Genomic DNA, 13704 nt, shown 5'->3' with positions numbered 1-13704 from the left:
CCGATGAAACTGCACCGCCCCGAACCTTTGCGTCAACATAGATTTCGACGCGTTAAATTCGACGACGTCGAAACCTTATGAAATCGGCCGCGATTCGTCGATTGATAACGTTTGCGTGCTCGAAGCGAAATGCATAACTGTGGCGATTCATCGGTGCGTCCGAAGTCCCTTTATTTCAAGCAGCAGACCGTAACAACAACGTTGAACGGAGAGCGAATTTCTCTCGCGTGTCTGTAACTACATACATATATATTTTTCTAAACGCTTTGAGAAGGATGCTTTGCGCGGACGAAGGCGTTGTTGATCGCAGTTCCTCGAACGATCCAAGTAGACGCGAGCAGTAGATTAAAACAAAAGACGCAAGACGGTAGACGCGTCTACCGTATCAACGGATCGTTATACAACTGTACGGACGAGCAATGGAACATCGCAACATTCGTTCTTGGAACCAAGTCGCATCGATCGCGTTCGACATAGTATTCCGCTCTCGCACAGCACGCCGATAATGCTGTTCGTGCTTTTTTGCTTTAGGGTAACGCGTGTAGAAACTGCGCATCTGCAAATTTCAGATCCGAATCGTTCGAAAGTTTCTTCAATGTTCAAATGATGGAATCGGCTGCCAAAAAGCTTGCTATTTGTCAATTTTTAATACACATTCTTCGAGGCACTTCTTCTACGTGCATACGTTATTTTTCTATGGAGCTCGACGGAAATCGATGATTCGAACAAGTATCCGTCCTTTTTACTTGCGGGAATTATGAAAGACTCGTAAGCGAAACTGTTCTTGTGGTTAGCATCGACGAACAGAGCTCGATGAATCGGTTCGACTTGGCATTGGCGGTGATCGCGCGTGCCGGAAATTCGTCCTCGACCAAGCAAGGGCTTCTATCCGTGAAGGCAATGACATTGCTCGCAATGCCACGATGCAGTCCCGCCTGCCTGCCTGCCTGCCTGCCTGCCTGCCTGCATCGGCTAATGACGTCGCTTCTGGTTGCACTGTCCAAACTGTGCTAACTAAACCATGCGATTATGCGAATTCGCGAAAGAACGTACAACGTCTGGAAATCGAAGGGATATTATACGTATATACATATATATTACTAGACTGCGAAATTTTCTGCAAAATAGAAATTGTCTTCGTTAATTGTAAGGTATAGAAGCTACGTAGACTATTTCTTTTCCGAATCATTCTGGCATTCGATCGATTTATTCTTCTGATAAATGCGCAATATCCGTTTGACAAAAAAGCCTAACAATTGCAATCGCTCGAGAAGAAAACTAGTTTTGGTAAAATCAATTTTGATGATATGAGAACGCGAGGAAGCACGCCCGCTGCACCCGTGTGCACATTACTGTGAAGAGGGAATGGATGCCATCGAAATTGCGACCGCGTACAGCCTATTTTGAGAAAGTTACAAGACCTCCGGAACGATTACAGACATTCTGTAAAGACGAGTTTCTAGCAGCAGTGCATTTTATTATTTTACGTCATGCTGCGCGTTAACGTTGACCGATTTACAGCTGGAATAACAATATGTATTTCTCGGAACCGTGACGTCATATTAATAATCCAGCCTGCGCTTGAAAAATCACTGCGATTCTAATTCACCCAACTGCCACGGTCTATCGACGCTTCATATATTCTCCTGTATCAAATTTCCAGAAACGTATGAAAATTTGGCAGAAACGTAACAATTATTGATGGTAGATTCATCCAAGGTGTGTCTCCTGTACAATGCCGAAACCAACTATATACATGGTTCGTTCACGCTTACAAAAGTAATACGATTGCGCACATTTACGTGGAATACGAACTTCATGGCAACGAATTACCAAATAAATAAATGCGTTTCAAAATGTATCGGAACATGGTCGACTTTGCTCGACGTAGCGTCGGATGAGACGATGAAAATACGATACAGCGATTATTAATGTAATCGCAGAGTTACATAATATCGATCGTACGCGTACCGATGTGTCATTTTCTTCCAGGTATATTGTAAAATTTCTATCGGAGAAATTGTTTATTAATGCGAATTAAACCGATTCGAAAGCGCTTACATCGATGAAAGCAGCGAACCTTTTTACCGGCGGCGCGTAGTGTCTCTTGTTACGCGGAATTGCAGAAAACCGTTGGTTCGATCATCACCCCGGCATTACCCAAGTGGGGATGATGCACATTGGGAACGATGGTCGTTTAATTTCACTCGCCGGTGCTTTATATAAGCCAATTAATTTCTCCGGTTTAATTTGACCGTACTAATTGCATGCTTTCGCTCAGGGAGATCGTTTAGCGTTTCTCGATTAGGCACGTCGCTCGAATCATTCGATTCGAAGGACATTCGGTATTCCGTGTACCTGCATCGAGCACCGTCCAAGGTCGAACCCGACGAAAGGGAAAATTATTTAGCATACGACACGCTTTTGGAATAAATTCGACAAGATCGACGACGTACGCGCTCGATAGTCTATGCACTTGCTATTATACATATTAGTCGAGAAAATCTGCAAAGGGGTCCGAAAGATTTAAAAGATTGCAGATTTCCGATATAGAGTAGTTGGTGGTGCGATGCCCTTTTCAAAGTTTTAACAGACGGTTATTATCGATCTTTAAAAGCCACAGGTATTGCATAGTTTCGATCCGCGGTACGCGTATACTTTTGCAAAAGGGAACATCGTTTCCACGTAGTAGTAATTTTCCTAAAAGGTTTGGAAAATTCTTGGTTGAACGTAAAACGTATCGAAAGAGCCCCGAAAGGAGCTGCTCGCAAACGCGAAACCTTTCCCTCGATTTAATCAGAGAGGAAAGGGGCTTTTCTCCGAAACACGAGGGACAGTTTTCTTGCCAAGTAAACTCTCTCCGCACCCCCTGCGCTTGCCGGAGGCGGTATATTCCACCGGTGCTTTACGATCGTGTTTCTTCTTGTTTCAGCGCCAAACAGCCCACTCCATCTTAGCAACAGGGCTCACGTATTGCTTTTGCTGAATAGGCCTCAAGCGTCGCTCACCGATGCCGATCATGCGGTCAGGCTACGACCGGATTGGGGCAAGGTGAGAACCGAATATCGACGAAATACATAAACGAGCACATATCCGACCTCCTTGCTACAACGAAACCCCGTGTTCGTATCCTAATTTTGATTTCGTGTCGTCTACGTTTCTTTCCAGGGACATTACAGAAGAGGGGTAGCTTTGTCGGCACTGGGCAGGCACGAGGAAGCGCTGTTCGCCTTTTGCATCAGCGTCGCCATCGATAGGAATCCCCAAGCTGTACGCCACGAATTGATCAAGGTATACTAATTTTTTACGTATACACGTGTACACATATCGCGAAGCATCGTAGACGCAGATATATTCGAGAATCGCAAACATTTGAAAAAATTGTGGTTCGCGCGTTTTGAAAAAAAAATAAAAAATAAAAAAAAAAACAGATGGCCGAGAAACGTTTATTCCAATTCGGCAATGGTTGCGAGCGTTGCGCAAACTTTTGTAATCGAACGGTAGAAACGGGAGCGAGAGGGAAAGATCGAGAAGCATCGAGATATTGCACGGTGCGGAGTCACGAACGTGTACCGAACAGAAAACGTACACAAAAGAAGTGGACGTCTGTGAACGATGGCATTTCCGGTACCGGTGCTGCTGGTGCAGCTTAATGACGCGGCATGATAGTCGTCAGGTGAGTGACCCATGCCTGCCGGAGCAACAACGATAGCCACTCGCCGCGAGTAGACACGTTCTTCGAAGACGTTCGTCGTTACGCGATACTCGCACTTCTTCGTCTCGCTTTCTGGACCATGCCGACAACAAAACCATTTGCGAACGACAAGAATGCGCATCCGACGAAATTTCGAGACAATATAACCGACAGAATTTGTATGAAACGCGAGGTTCGTCGTCCTCCTCCTCCTCCTCGATGCGTCGCGACCATTCTTCCGAATGGCTATTCTCACAGCCAGCACGGGCAGAAGATGGATGAATGGACGTAAGACGGGAATAAATAGTTGGCGATTGATTTTCACGAATAACACAGGAAGCATTGGAGCAACCCGCGTTGGCGCGGCGATTCGATACCACATTATATAATAAAGCCGCCACGTTGCTGGGGCCACCATCTCGAGAACGAAGAAACAACGATTCGACTGGGACAAAATATCGAGGGAATTTATTTGCCTGTCTGTCGCGCGGTGTTTCGATCGATGCGACGATCGCGCGCGTTCTAATAAGACTCCAGGTGAGTGACCCAAAGCTAGTCTCTACGCTTAACGGCAAGGCCAGCGGTAATTGCACGCAACTCGATACGTACGATCCTTTAACCCCTTGCCTCGCGCCGTTACATTTATTTATCAAGGAACGCGAGTCTCTGAACGATCGAATTTGGCGGAACTCGCAAAAAATCGTTCATTTTGTAATTGTATTTTTCGTTGCAATTACATAACGCGCGCATGTATATTTTCTTACGTCTTTAACGTTGCGCGCGTACTTGGCTCGGAATATCGATTCAGGAAATAAAACGCAATTTTACCTTCGTTTTATAATTCCTGGCTCGAAGGTTGAGTTTCGCATAACAAACTCCATACCGCGTGCAACGCGAACACTACGCTTCGTAGTGTCCGAAACGATTATTAAATTAGGTTATTGAATTTATAAACTCAATTTCGATGATATCGTTTACTAATGTACAACTCGGAGAAATACTAAATTCCGTGAAAGAAAAAGAGCCCGAACGAGCAAGACGATATTTAATGGCGAAGCGAGCCACGAAGATAGTTTAATTCCGAACGTTCATTATGTAACGGAGAGTCTGCTGGAATCATTGACGCAAGTTGCACCGGTAGTTATGTAAGATCGAGGAATCATTCTTTCGGCGTAACGTTTAAGCTATGGGGAAAATAACGTTTGTCACTTTCTTCCCATTAAAATACTCCTTTGTTTCGAACGAAACGTGTCATAAGGTAATGCAGGATGACATGAATGTTACGCTGCTCGAATACCAACGAGAATGCAAAATTCGTAAAGTAGATAAGTAACGGAGCAAATAAATTTGAAAACGTTTGACAGATCGTTGGGTTGTTCCAGAGAGGCGGGAACGTTGTCTCGTCGATGAAATTTCTAAAGGAACAGATGAAAAAGAAATATTGGTTCGAAGACGCGCAACCAATGTGGATAAAACTATCGAGGAGCTAACGAGCGAAGAAGAATGAATTTTCCATCGGCAAAACGCGAGACAACGAACGAACGTGCCTCGAAACACGATGGATAAAACGATCGATACGCGTTTAAAATATACGCTAGATTAGAATGTCACCTCGCGCACTCGGCAATTTCCCTTTATACCCACGACGGATGTAAATTCCAACGACATCGCATTTACATGGACATCATTGAGCAATCGAGCAGTACCGACTTTATGGTGTTAACAATATTCGCGAATGGTCGCGCAAATCGTCGACGACACGGGCCAGTGGCTTTCTCCTCGCGAATGCATTAGAATTACAAAAGACGTGGTTCTCTGTTGTGTTTTCAGGTGCTGTACAAAGTGCTGTCGGTCGGCCATCGTCGTTGCAACGCGTCATCCCGGGCTCCATATAATTTGTCGGAGGGTGCGTCGCGGACGAGAAGCCGGCATCAATTGATGAACCCGAAAAGAAATCGTCGCGCAGTTTTTCAAGGTTCCGACTGCGAGGACAATAGCAGCGGTGGCGAGGAGGAATTCACACAGGTAGAAACCTCGTTTTCAGCTCGTACCTTTATCGGTACACTTTCCAAAAGTATAACGATCGTAACAATATACATATATTGTAACATGTATACATACATAGTTGATGGGTAAAACACGACGCGAGTACTATAGGCGAAACACTTTTACAACGTGTATCCCATACTGGGATTAGTGGGAAAAGTGTAGCGAGGAAGAGGGCGTTCTAGACAGTCTGCAATTTTCCAAGTCGGTAAGGCAGCAGCGACTTTGGCCGGAAATATAAGATAGTTGAAAAATAGAATCGAATACAATCGAAACTGTCTACGTAATTAACAGAAGATTGATTTACGGTTTATTCTTGCTTTCCAACACCAAGTAATACGATTAAGAATGTGAAGTTTTGGCTGATTTGGTTTTCGTTTTATCGTCGCTCATCAATCGATTCGTATTTCTATCAACGAGAACAATTTAGCTTCGACGAAACACCCTATTTTAGAAATATTTTAAGAAAGGAACAATGGTATGGGAATAATATGAAACGACACCGCGTACGTGTACTCTGTAAGATTTATCCCGATTTCGAGAATCGGTGTACCAAAGAAGCGCGAACGAGAAGACGCGTCGACGATAAGAAATGAAGCAATTGTATGTTCTCGCAGTTAACGGTTAATTGTTCTTGCGCAATCGGATACAGTATTTTAATTACACGGTAACGATCTGTCGCGATCGCGCTTTCGATACTTTGTTGACCGATTGATTTATTTGTAACGGCGAGAGAGCAGTGCCCTTGCTATAGAGTAATCGTATTGTTACGACACGAGACTTCTTGTCACGGATACGCGCGTAATTAACGAGCAATTTGCAATTATTATAGGTCGACGGAGTGGGGATAACGTAGAATCCGTAGTAATAATAAGTGCTCGCCACGACGGAACTTATATAAATCCGGTATTTCAATCATCGCGGATCTCGTGTTTTTTGTTACTCGACAACCATCTCAATAATCGTTCCCCACGTTTAACGATAAATCAACGCGTTGATAGGTTTTCCAATTATCTAGATTTCGTATAGAGACGCACGCGGCCGTTGTTAATTACGACGGAGAGTCGTTTCCTGCTCGACCGTTTCTGCAGGCGAATAAAAAGGAATTGTATTTCAAAGAATGGGACCTTTTTACTCGCGTCAATCCCAATAATTTACGATTAAAGTTCGCGCCTAATCCAATTATGCTCGTTGATTCGTGTTGCAGACTGTTGGCAGGAGACTCTTGTCGACCGCGGCACCACACAACGGTAAGCTGCAGGCTGGCCTGGATCGCGTCTACCAAGATATAGAAAAACTGAAAAGTGAGTATTCGCTGCTTCAACATTCCTATTCGGTTCTCTTTACCATTTATTTCTCGACAAAGACAAAGACATTTTTGACACGTGCGAAACCTTCCATTTCGCAGGACTCGAAACAAGGCCCGCCGAAATACTTTTGCCGCCCCATTCTCGTGGCACCGCTGGCGAGTTGGACTGCATTCTATGCTGTCGATTATTATGGAAACCCGTAACGACGCCCTGCGGACACACGTATTGTTGGATGTGTCTGGATCGATGCTTGGATTACTCGTCGGTGTGTCCTTTGTGCGTCGCGTCTCTCGCCGATGTAAGTCAAATATTTCTCCGTCCGTCACGGATAGTTGAACATCGAAAGTTCATCCCTCGCGCGTTCCATCGATACGCGACTGCGAGAAGCGACGCTGTTATCTAACAGATAACGCCGAGGCATTTAATGGAAGCTCTTTCTCTCGACACTCCTCTGAACGTCTAGAGACGATCCACAATGTCTAATGTCTGGTAAATTTGCAGTATACAGTTTCGGGAACTCGCTAATCCCAGAAGACGTTTCACGGAATACGATAACGCTCTCGTAGAACACGTCGGCCAACGCTTCTGTCCATAAACGAGCTATATTACTTCCTAGTGGTTAACCATTTTCCGGATTACAATGATTATATTATTGTTTGCGGTAAACGCAGCCGCCCGTCGTCGATAACTTCCGCGTTCGTGTCGCCATTTCCAATTACATCCCCTCGGCAACGACGGATAAGAAACTTGGATTCGATTCGTTCGTCCACGTAACGATAAATTACGTTACGGCGCTGCTTATTATTTCGCAGGCTTAGTCGCGAAACACGGTGCATGCTCCGAACCGCGATTAACGACAGTTTGAGGGAGTTGTGTGTCGAAAAGGAGAGGCGGAATTCGTCCAGGAGAGACGAAACGGTGATCCGTTTCATTAAAAAGTCACGAATCCTGTCGTCGGAATCTTTTCGAGCGAAAGCTTTTCTCGAGGACGGGACTTCTGGTCGACTAACCGGAGCGTGTCCTTTAACTCGCAGTACTTGGCCAGCAGCCAAAAGACGGTGACGGAGTTTGTGGAGAGAGCTTTGAAGACCGTGGCACCGGCGGAGTACGCGTCGAGGGCGACCAGCCACCGATTGGAACTCGCGCAGGGCCTCGGCCTTTTGGACAGCGAGCAGATCGCCGTCTTCGTTTGTACCACCGCGTTCCCTTGCGTCGCCTGTCCCCTCTTCGTCTACGAGCCCAGATACAGGCTGATGGTCCGGAGATGCGTTGAAAGCGGCGTTCGTCAATTTGGCATCGCGGCGTGCCTGAACAGGGAAGCGACGGGAACAAAGAGGTAATTTCATTTTCGTCCGATAATTTAACGTTTCTCCATTCGATCGATCCGCACCGTAATTTCTTTGTACCAACGACAAAGTGTTTGCAAACGTTTCAGATACGCGGAATACGGCACTATGCTCGAGATTCGGGACAGGGTCCTGTTGAAAGACGGTTGCAGTATCCTGAGTACGGTCGGTGGAAGAAGATTTAGGGTTATCTCTGGGGGTGAAAGGGACGGCTACGACACCGCTCAAGTGGAATTCTTGAGGGACGCGACGGTGCAGGAGGACCAACTGTTGAGCCTCTTGGAGCTACACGATAAGGTAGGACATTTACAGTAAGTCTTTGTTGAGATACGACTCTTTGCTAGCGAATCTTCTCCGAATTTCTCGCTTCCTAGCGCTCATTAGATAGGCAAGTAAATCGTAGAAAAACGATAGTGTCCAATTGACGGGCGCGTGTCTTGGTTACAGGTGCGAGCAAAGGGCAGGCGATGGTGGGACACGGTGTCGTCGTCGCAGCAATCCGAGATTCAACGGGTGTTTGGTCGTATGCCGGACACCGAGGAGGATTGGCCTCGTCTAGCCGACGGACCGTCCTGGACGTGGTGGTTGCTGGCGATTTTACCGCTGGGGCCGCAGCTGCAGGTGGGGATTCTCGGCACGACGAGTCTGGAGAAGCGACTGAGAGCCATCGAGAAGACCCTGGACCACATGGAGCAGAGACAGTTGACGGTGGCTCCGGCGCCGTCGGAGGAGACGACCACTTCCTCCAGCATATGCCGAGACGGGGGTGGTCTCGCGGAGACGACGGTCTCCGTCATACAACAGTCCTAAGACGAAGAATCGCGTTCCTCGGGGACACGTCGTTCGGATCGTTACGCCGCGACGAACAAAGGGGATTCGACTTTCGTTCGATGTACAAAGTACTTGTGACGTAGGTTATCGAAGATTGCCACTTTTTACTCGATATTTAATAATCCGGAAGCGACCCGCGGAGGGTTCTCCTCTTCGACTTCCGGTATTTCTTCTTACACTTAATCCCGTTGATTACGTTTTAATTCGAGTACGCTCGGTACTCGCTAAACTCGTGCATCCGAGCGTCTTATCGACTGAACGATAACGCAGTTATGATAGACGGGACGCATGTTTCACGGAGAATCGGACGAGGTATGTTCGATTCGTTTCCATCCTTGCGGTGATCGTGGCTCGTCCGACGGATTCGCCGAATCTTTTCGGAAGTATTTTCGAGTCCTGCAACGATTCGCGTAGAAATTCGCATTCGTGTATCTCGCATTCAAAAAGCTCGAACCATAGATGGAAAACGATGGTACGGGGTCCCAGAGATATCGGACAATCAGCGATTATTCGATTAAAAATTTGTCCCGTTCCAGAAAGTCACATATCTCGGAAAGTAGGAAAGTTATCGTTCGCCTCGGTAAGGCGTCGCGATTCTCTATGCGCTGTTGCAATACGCAAATCTGTTCTTCCAAAATAATCTATATACATGTATCTTTATATGTATACACACATTTTCGTATACATGTACCTACGAGCATGTAATACGTTGCAATCAGAGGTACGCGCGTCGTTTATGTCGTTTCACGCTTACGTTTCAATCGTACCACGACTTGAAATTTTGTACCTTCTAACGAATCGCGTGGATACATATATATATATATATATACACAGGGTGTCCTGTTCAAACAGAAACGTGAAAGCATCTCGTAGACGATCCGAGAGGCGAACGATTTGTTATTTTAAGCGACGAATCGTGCGTACGGATTCATTGTACTTTGCAGGGGGGAACATCTTTTTATACGTTCGTCTCCGTCTGCACCAAACTACTACTTGAACGAGTCTGTTCGCGTCTCGAATGGTTTGCGAGATAGGTTTAAACAGAACACTTTGTAGATACAACGAGCGAGGGTGTTGTATTTATAGCGAGTACGCCGAGGATGAAAGCGTTTATTGCACTTTGATTGGAGAAATTTTTGGACAGACACGTTCTTCGAGTCGTGACGTGAGAAATTTCTTTGATTTTTCCCAACATTGTTTATCCTTATATATTTACAAGTACGATCTCTTTCAGGAATCGAGGTTCGAACGCGAATAGCGTTCTTCGTTTCCATCGAGTTGAACGAACGCGACATAAAATGACAGCGGATCGAACAGAAATTTCAAACTGTTTGAAAATTGAATAGTTTCGATTCGCGGTCTAATGTTTTATCCGCGACACGCGGTTCATAAAATTTGCTTCGATTCGTCTGTGATTTAAAGTTTATAAGGTTCCGTTTACGAGTCGAACAGTTTTCGCGAGATTTATCTAGAAGACTCGCGCGGATCGAAAAGCGAGACGAACCGATAACTAGGAGAGAAGAGAAATCGAATTGCCGAGCAAAACATGCTTCGTTTCCTCTCGGGGTTACTCACAGTTGGCCATACATATTTGTCGGAAAGTAATTTCCAACAACGACCAGTCGGTGTGGCGAAACGCTTTTGCAATGACATGAAACTCAATTTTTTATACTGTTCGGCCTGTATTCAAAACGCTCTAGTAGAACAGACCATACTCCTTTACATTTATCAACGAAAGGAAATTGATCGGGGGAGGCATTGCCTCCTTGGACGATTAACAAAAGGGGGGAGACAGAGAGAGAGAGAGAGAGAGAGAGTGGGGAGGGGGCAGAGGTGTATATACATGTAAATATACATATATGTATAAATGCATCGGTTGACGCGCGACACGATTCGCGCTACAAAATTCATTAAAGATTCCAAGATTCTAAAAAAAAAATTCGTTCAACTACATAGACAATCGCCAAATGAACTATATTTATAATCAAAATTATAATCGTAACGTAATCGATAACTTGTTACACACTTATCAGAAATTGGCAATATTTCTATCGAGATAAGAAATTTTGACTAATCGATAAGATATCAATAAATTCGGCATCGTCGTTATTCTAAATAATGATAGAAAGTAAGAGACGGGGACGTCGACTCGTTTAAATAATTGTCTAGTCGCATAAGCGTGACAAATGCACCGCTTATTCGTTGTACTTCTCGTCGAACGTTCGGGCCAAATTTCTGTCCGATCGAACGATATCCTGTTACTGACGCGTTTGAGATTAAACTTTCACTGAATTGTTCGAGCGAAACAAAGGTGTATCGTTTAGTGATAATACAGTGTTATGAATACGAGCCTTTAAGTTTATTCCGTCGCTCATAAGACTTTTTCGACTACGATAGCGTATAGTAATTTATTTTCATGCGGTTTTTTAAGTATCATCGCCGAGACACAGCGGTCGTTCGAGAAACGTTAGAAACGTCATATCAATGTCATGCAATCAAACCTCCATCAAACGAAAAGGAAATAATATCTGTCTGTTGTCACGATTATCGATCGTTACTCTTGTTATTATTACTATTCTTATTACTATTACCGGTTAAGAAGAGTACCGCCACTATAAAAAGGTACCACCGTCTCTACACCACTATTAGCTTCTAGCTCGTCGCCGATTCTCTCCTTATTATCGAACGAGTATCGGCGACGGTGTTTACGAATTGGCATTGCTCGATTATACGCGTAAATATTTCCGATTTTCAAAAATCTGTAGCAAACGAGGGAAAAATTGAAAAAGTAAAAAAAGGTAACGGAAACCACATTTTTCATCGCGTTTTCTAACCTAAAGAAAAAGTTGCGTCGCGTCGCGTCGTCGTCGTCGTCGTCGTCGTCAGATAGATCGAACGTACGAACGAACGCCGAACAGAGGCGACGACACCTCCGTTTAGATTTATATTCTCCTCTCTAGACTTTTACGAAGTTGTGAATCATGCATTGTGATATTACCGTATAGCCTACCTATTCTATATTGTTATAATATACATTACGAAATAGTATGTAATGTCCACACAACTTTCCATTTTTACTTCAACATTTCTATATTTATCTTCATCTCTTCATATGGAATTATTGTAATAAAATTGTCGCGAAATCGAATGTCTTGAAGTATTTACTCGACACCAACGTATTTCCGATTAACCGAATCCGACAAACGATCGTTTCCATCTCCAACCTGATTCTATTTGCACAAGCTGTGCTCGTTCGCTCGATCGCGCAATACCGAACGGATACGGATGCTAAGAAAACAAGTTGGACCGATTCAAAATTACCGCTACAGAAATTCGCACGTTACAACCTGTATCGATATGTTTGCGCGCGCACGGTTCACGTCGTTCCGTCGTTAACGAAGAAACTTCAGACGCAACGCGGGAATCTCGCCGATCCTGACGCGTCGAGCATGACCGGCGAGATCGAGTATCTGGAAAAGTATTCGGTTGCTCCTTCGCCAAGTAGAGACTATTACGGGCTTAGAGTAGTCCGCGACAAGGTATCGACAATGGAATTTCATCCACCATCAAACAAATTCCATCTCTCGACTCGAAATTCTCCTTTTAGGTGATACTCTATATTTGGAAGATCTCGCACGGTCCTCACAAGAGTCCGCTCGTACGAACCTCTAGTTTCGCCGATTTTCAACGCGACAAACACCTGCAAGAAGAAATCCAACGTGCGTTCGGTGAGCAGAGACTCATCCAGCATCTTCTCGCAACAACCTGCTGAATTATTCTGACATTTTCGAAAGAATCAAACGCCTAAACTCCATAGTTCGCGTCCGATTCGCGTGAATATATGTTTCGCGTATTCGCGCAACTTCCAACACGAAAAGTCTCTCTTTTCTCTTTTTCTCTTTTCGCACGCACCTTCGACGCGCCCCCTACATTCAATCGTTGCGCATCCATTCGTTAGGTAAATATTTAACGAGGCACGTGAAGAACATCGCTTCCAGAAAGAGCGCGACTCTTCTGACATTGCCCAAGACCGTGATCGCGAAATTGGTCAACCATCTAACGGTGCACGATATCGTGAACCTGACGACGCTGTCGCACGTCGCCAAAGAGGTAACGTCGAAAGTAAACGTCGTCCTGCGCGACAAATTTCCCCATTTACTTTGAACATTTAGATCTTCGATGAGAATTTTGTATGGGAAATATTGTGTAAGAGATACACGTTGTTAACGAAGAAGAACGACAGATCGTCCACGAATTGGAAACAACTGTTTCGGCTGGCGCAATCGCAAGGTCTAATGAAGGAACGCAAGGTACGTAACGTTATAATTTGCTTACGGTTGGATCGTACGAAAAAAAAAAAAAAAAAAAAAAAAGCGTTAGCAAGAAACGGAACAATTTGTCTCGGTCGTACACGCGTTGGCGTCGACTGTGAACCGGTTAACAGGAAATGTGTCTGTTCCGCAGGAAACTACTCGGT

General features: G+C 44.9%; 2 protein-coding genes across 2 annotated transcripts in view; one reads left to right on the top strand and one right to left on the bottom strand.

The window, feature by feature from the left end:
* LOC144468606 (LON peptidase N-terminal domain and RING finger protein 3) overlaps positions 1-12375 on the top strand; it is a 32534-nt gene extending 20159 nt beyond the window's left edge. The window contains exons 2-9 of the mRNA XM_078178201.1: positions 2933-3051; positions 3169-3291; positions 5525-5719; positions 6948-7044; positions 7149-7348; positions 8085-8386; positions 8486-8693; positions 8844-12375. Coding sequence (XP_078034327.1) covers positions 2933-3051; positions 3169-3291; positions 5525-5719; positions 6948-7044; positions 7149-7348; positions 8085-8386; positions 8486-8693; positions 8844-9206 — 1607 coding nt within the window. The 3' untranslated portion in view covers positions 9207-12375. The remainder of the gene's footprint in view (positions 1-2932; positions 3052-3168; positions 3292-5524; positions 5720-6947; positions 7045-7148; positions 7349-8084; positions 8387-8485; positions 8694-8843) is intronic.
* Positions 1-13704, bottom strand: part of LOC144470276 (uncharacterized) — a 297327-nt gene that overhangs the window by 196983 nt on the left and 86640 nt on the right. The window lies entirely within an intron of this gene.

This window comes from Augochlora pura, chromosome 1 (assembly GCF_028453695.1).
Source record: "Augochlora pura isolate Apur16 chromosome 1, APUR_v2.2.1, whole genome shotgun sequence".
Taxonomy (NCBI): Eukaryota; Metazoa; Arthropoda; class Insecta; order Hymenoptera; family Halictidae; genus Augochlora; species Augochlora pura.
The sequence above is the reverse complement of the archived record's forward strand: the minus strand, read 5'-3'. Positions and strand labels throughout refer to the sequence as shown.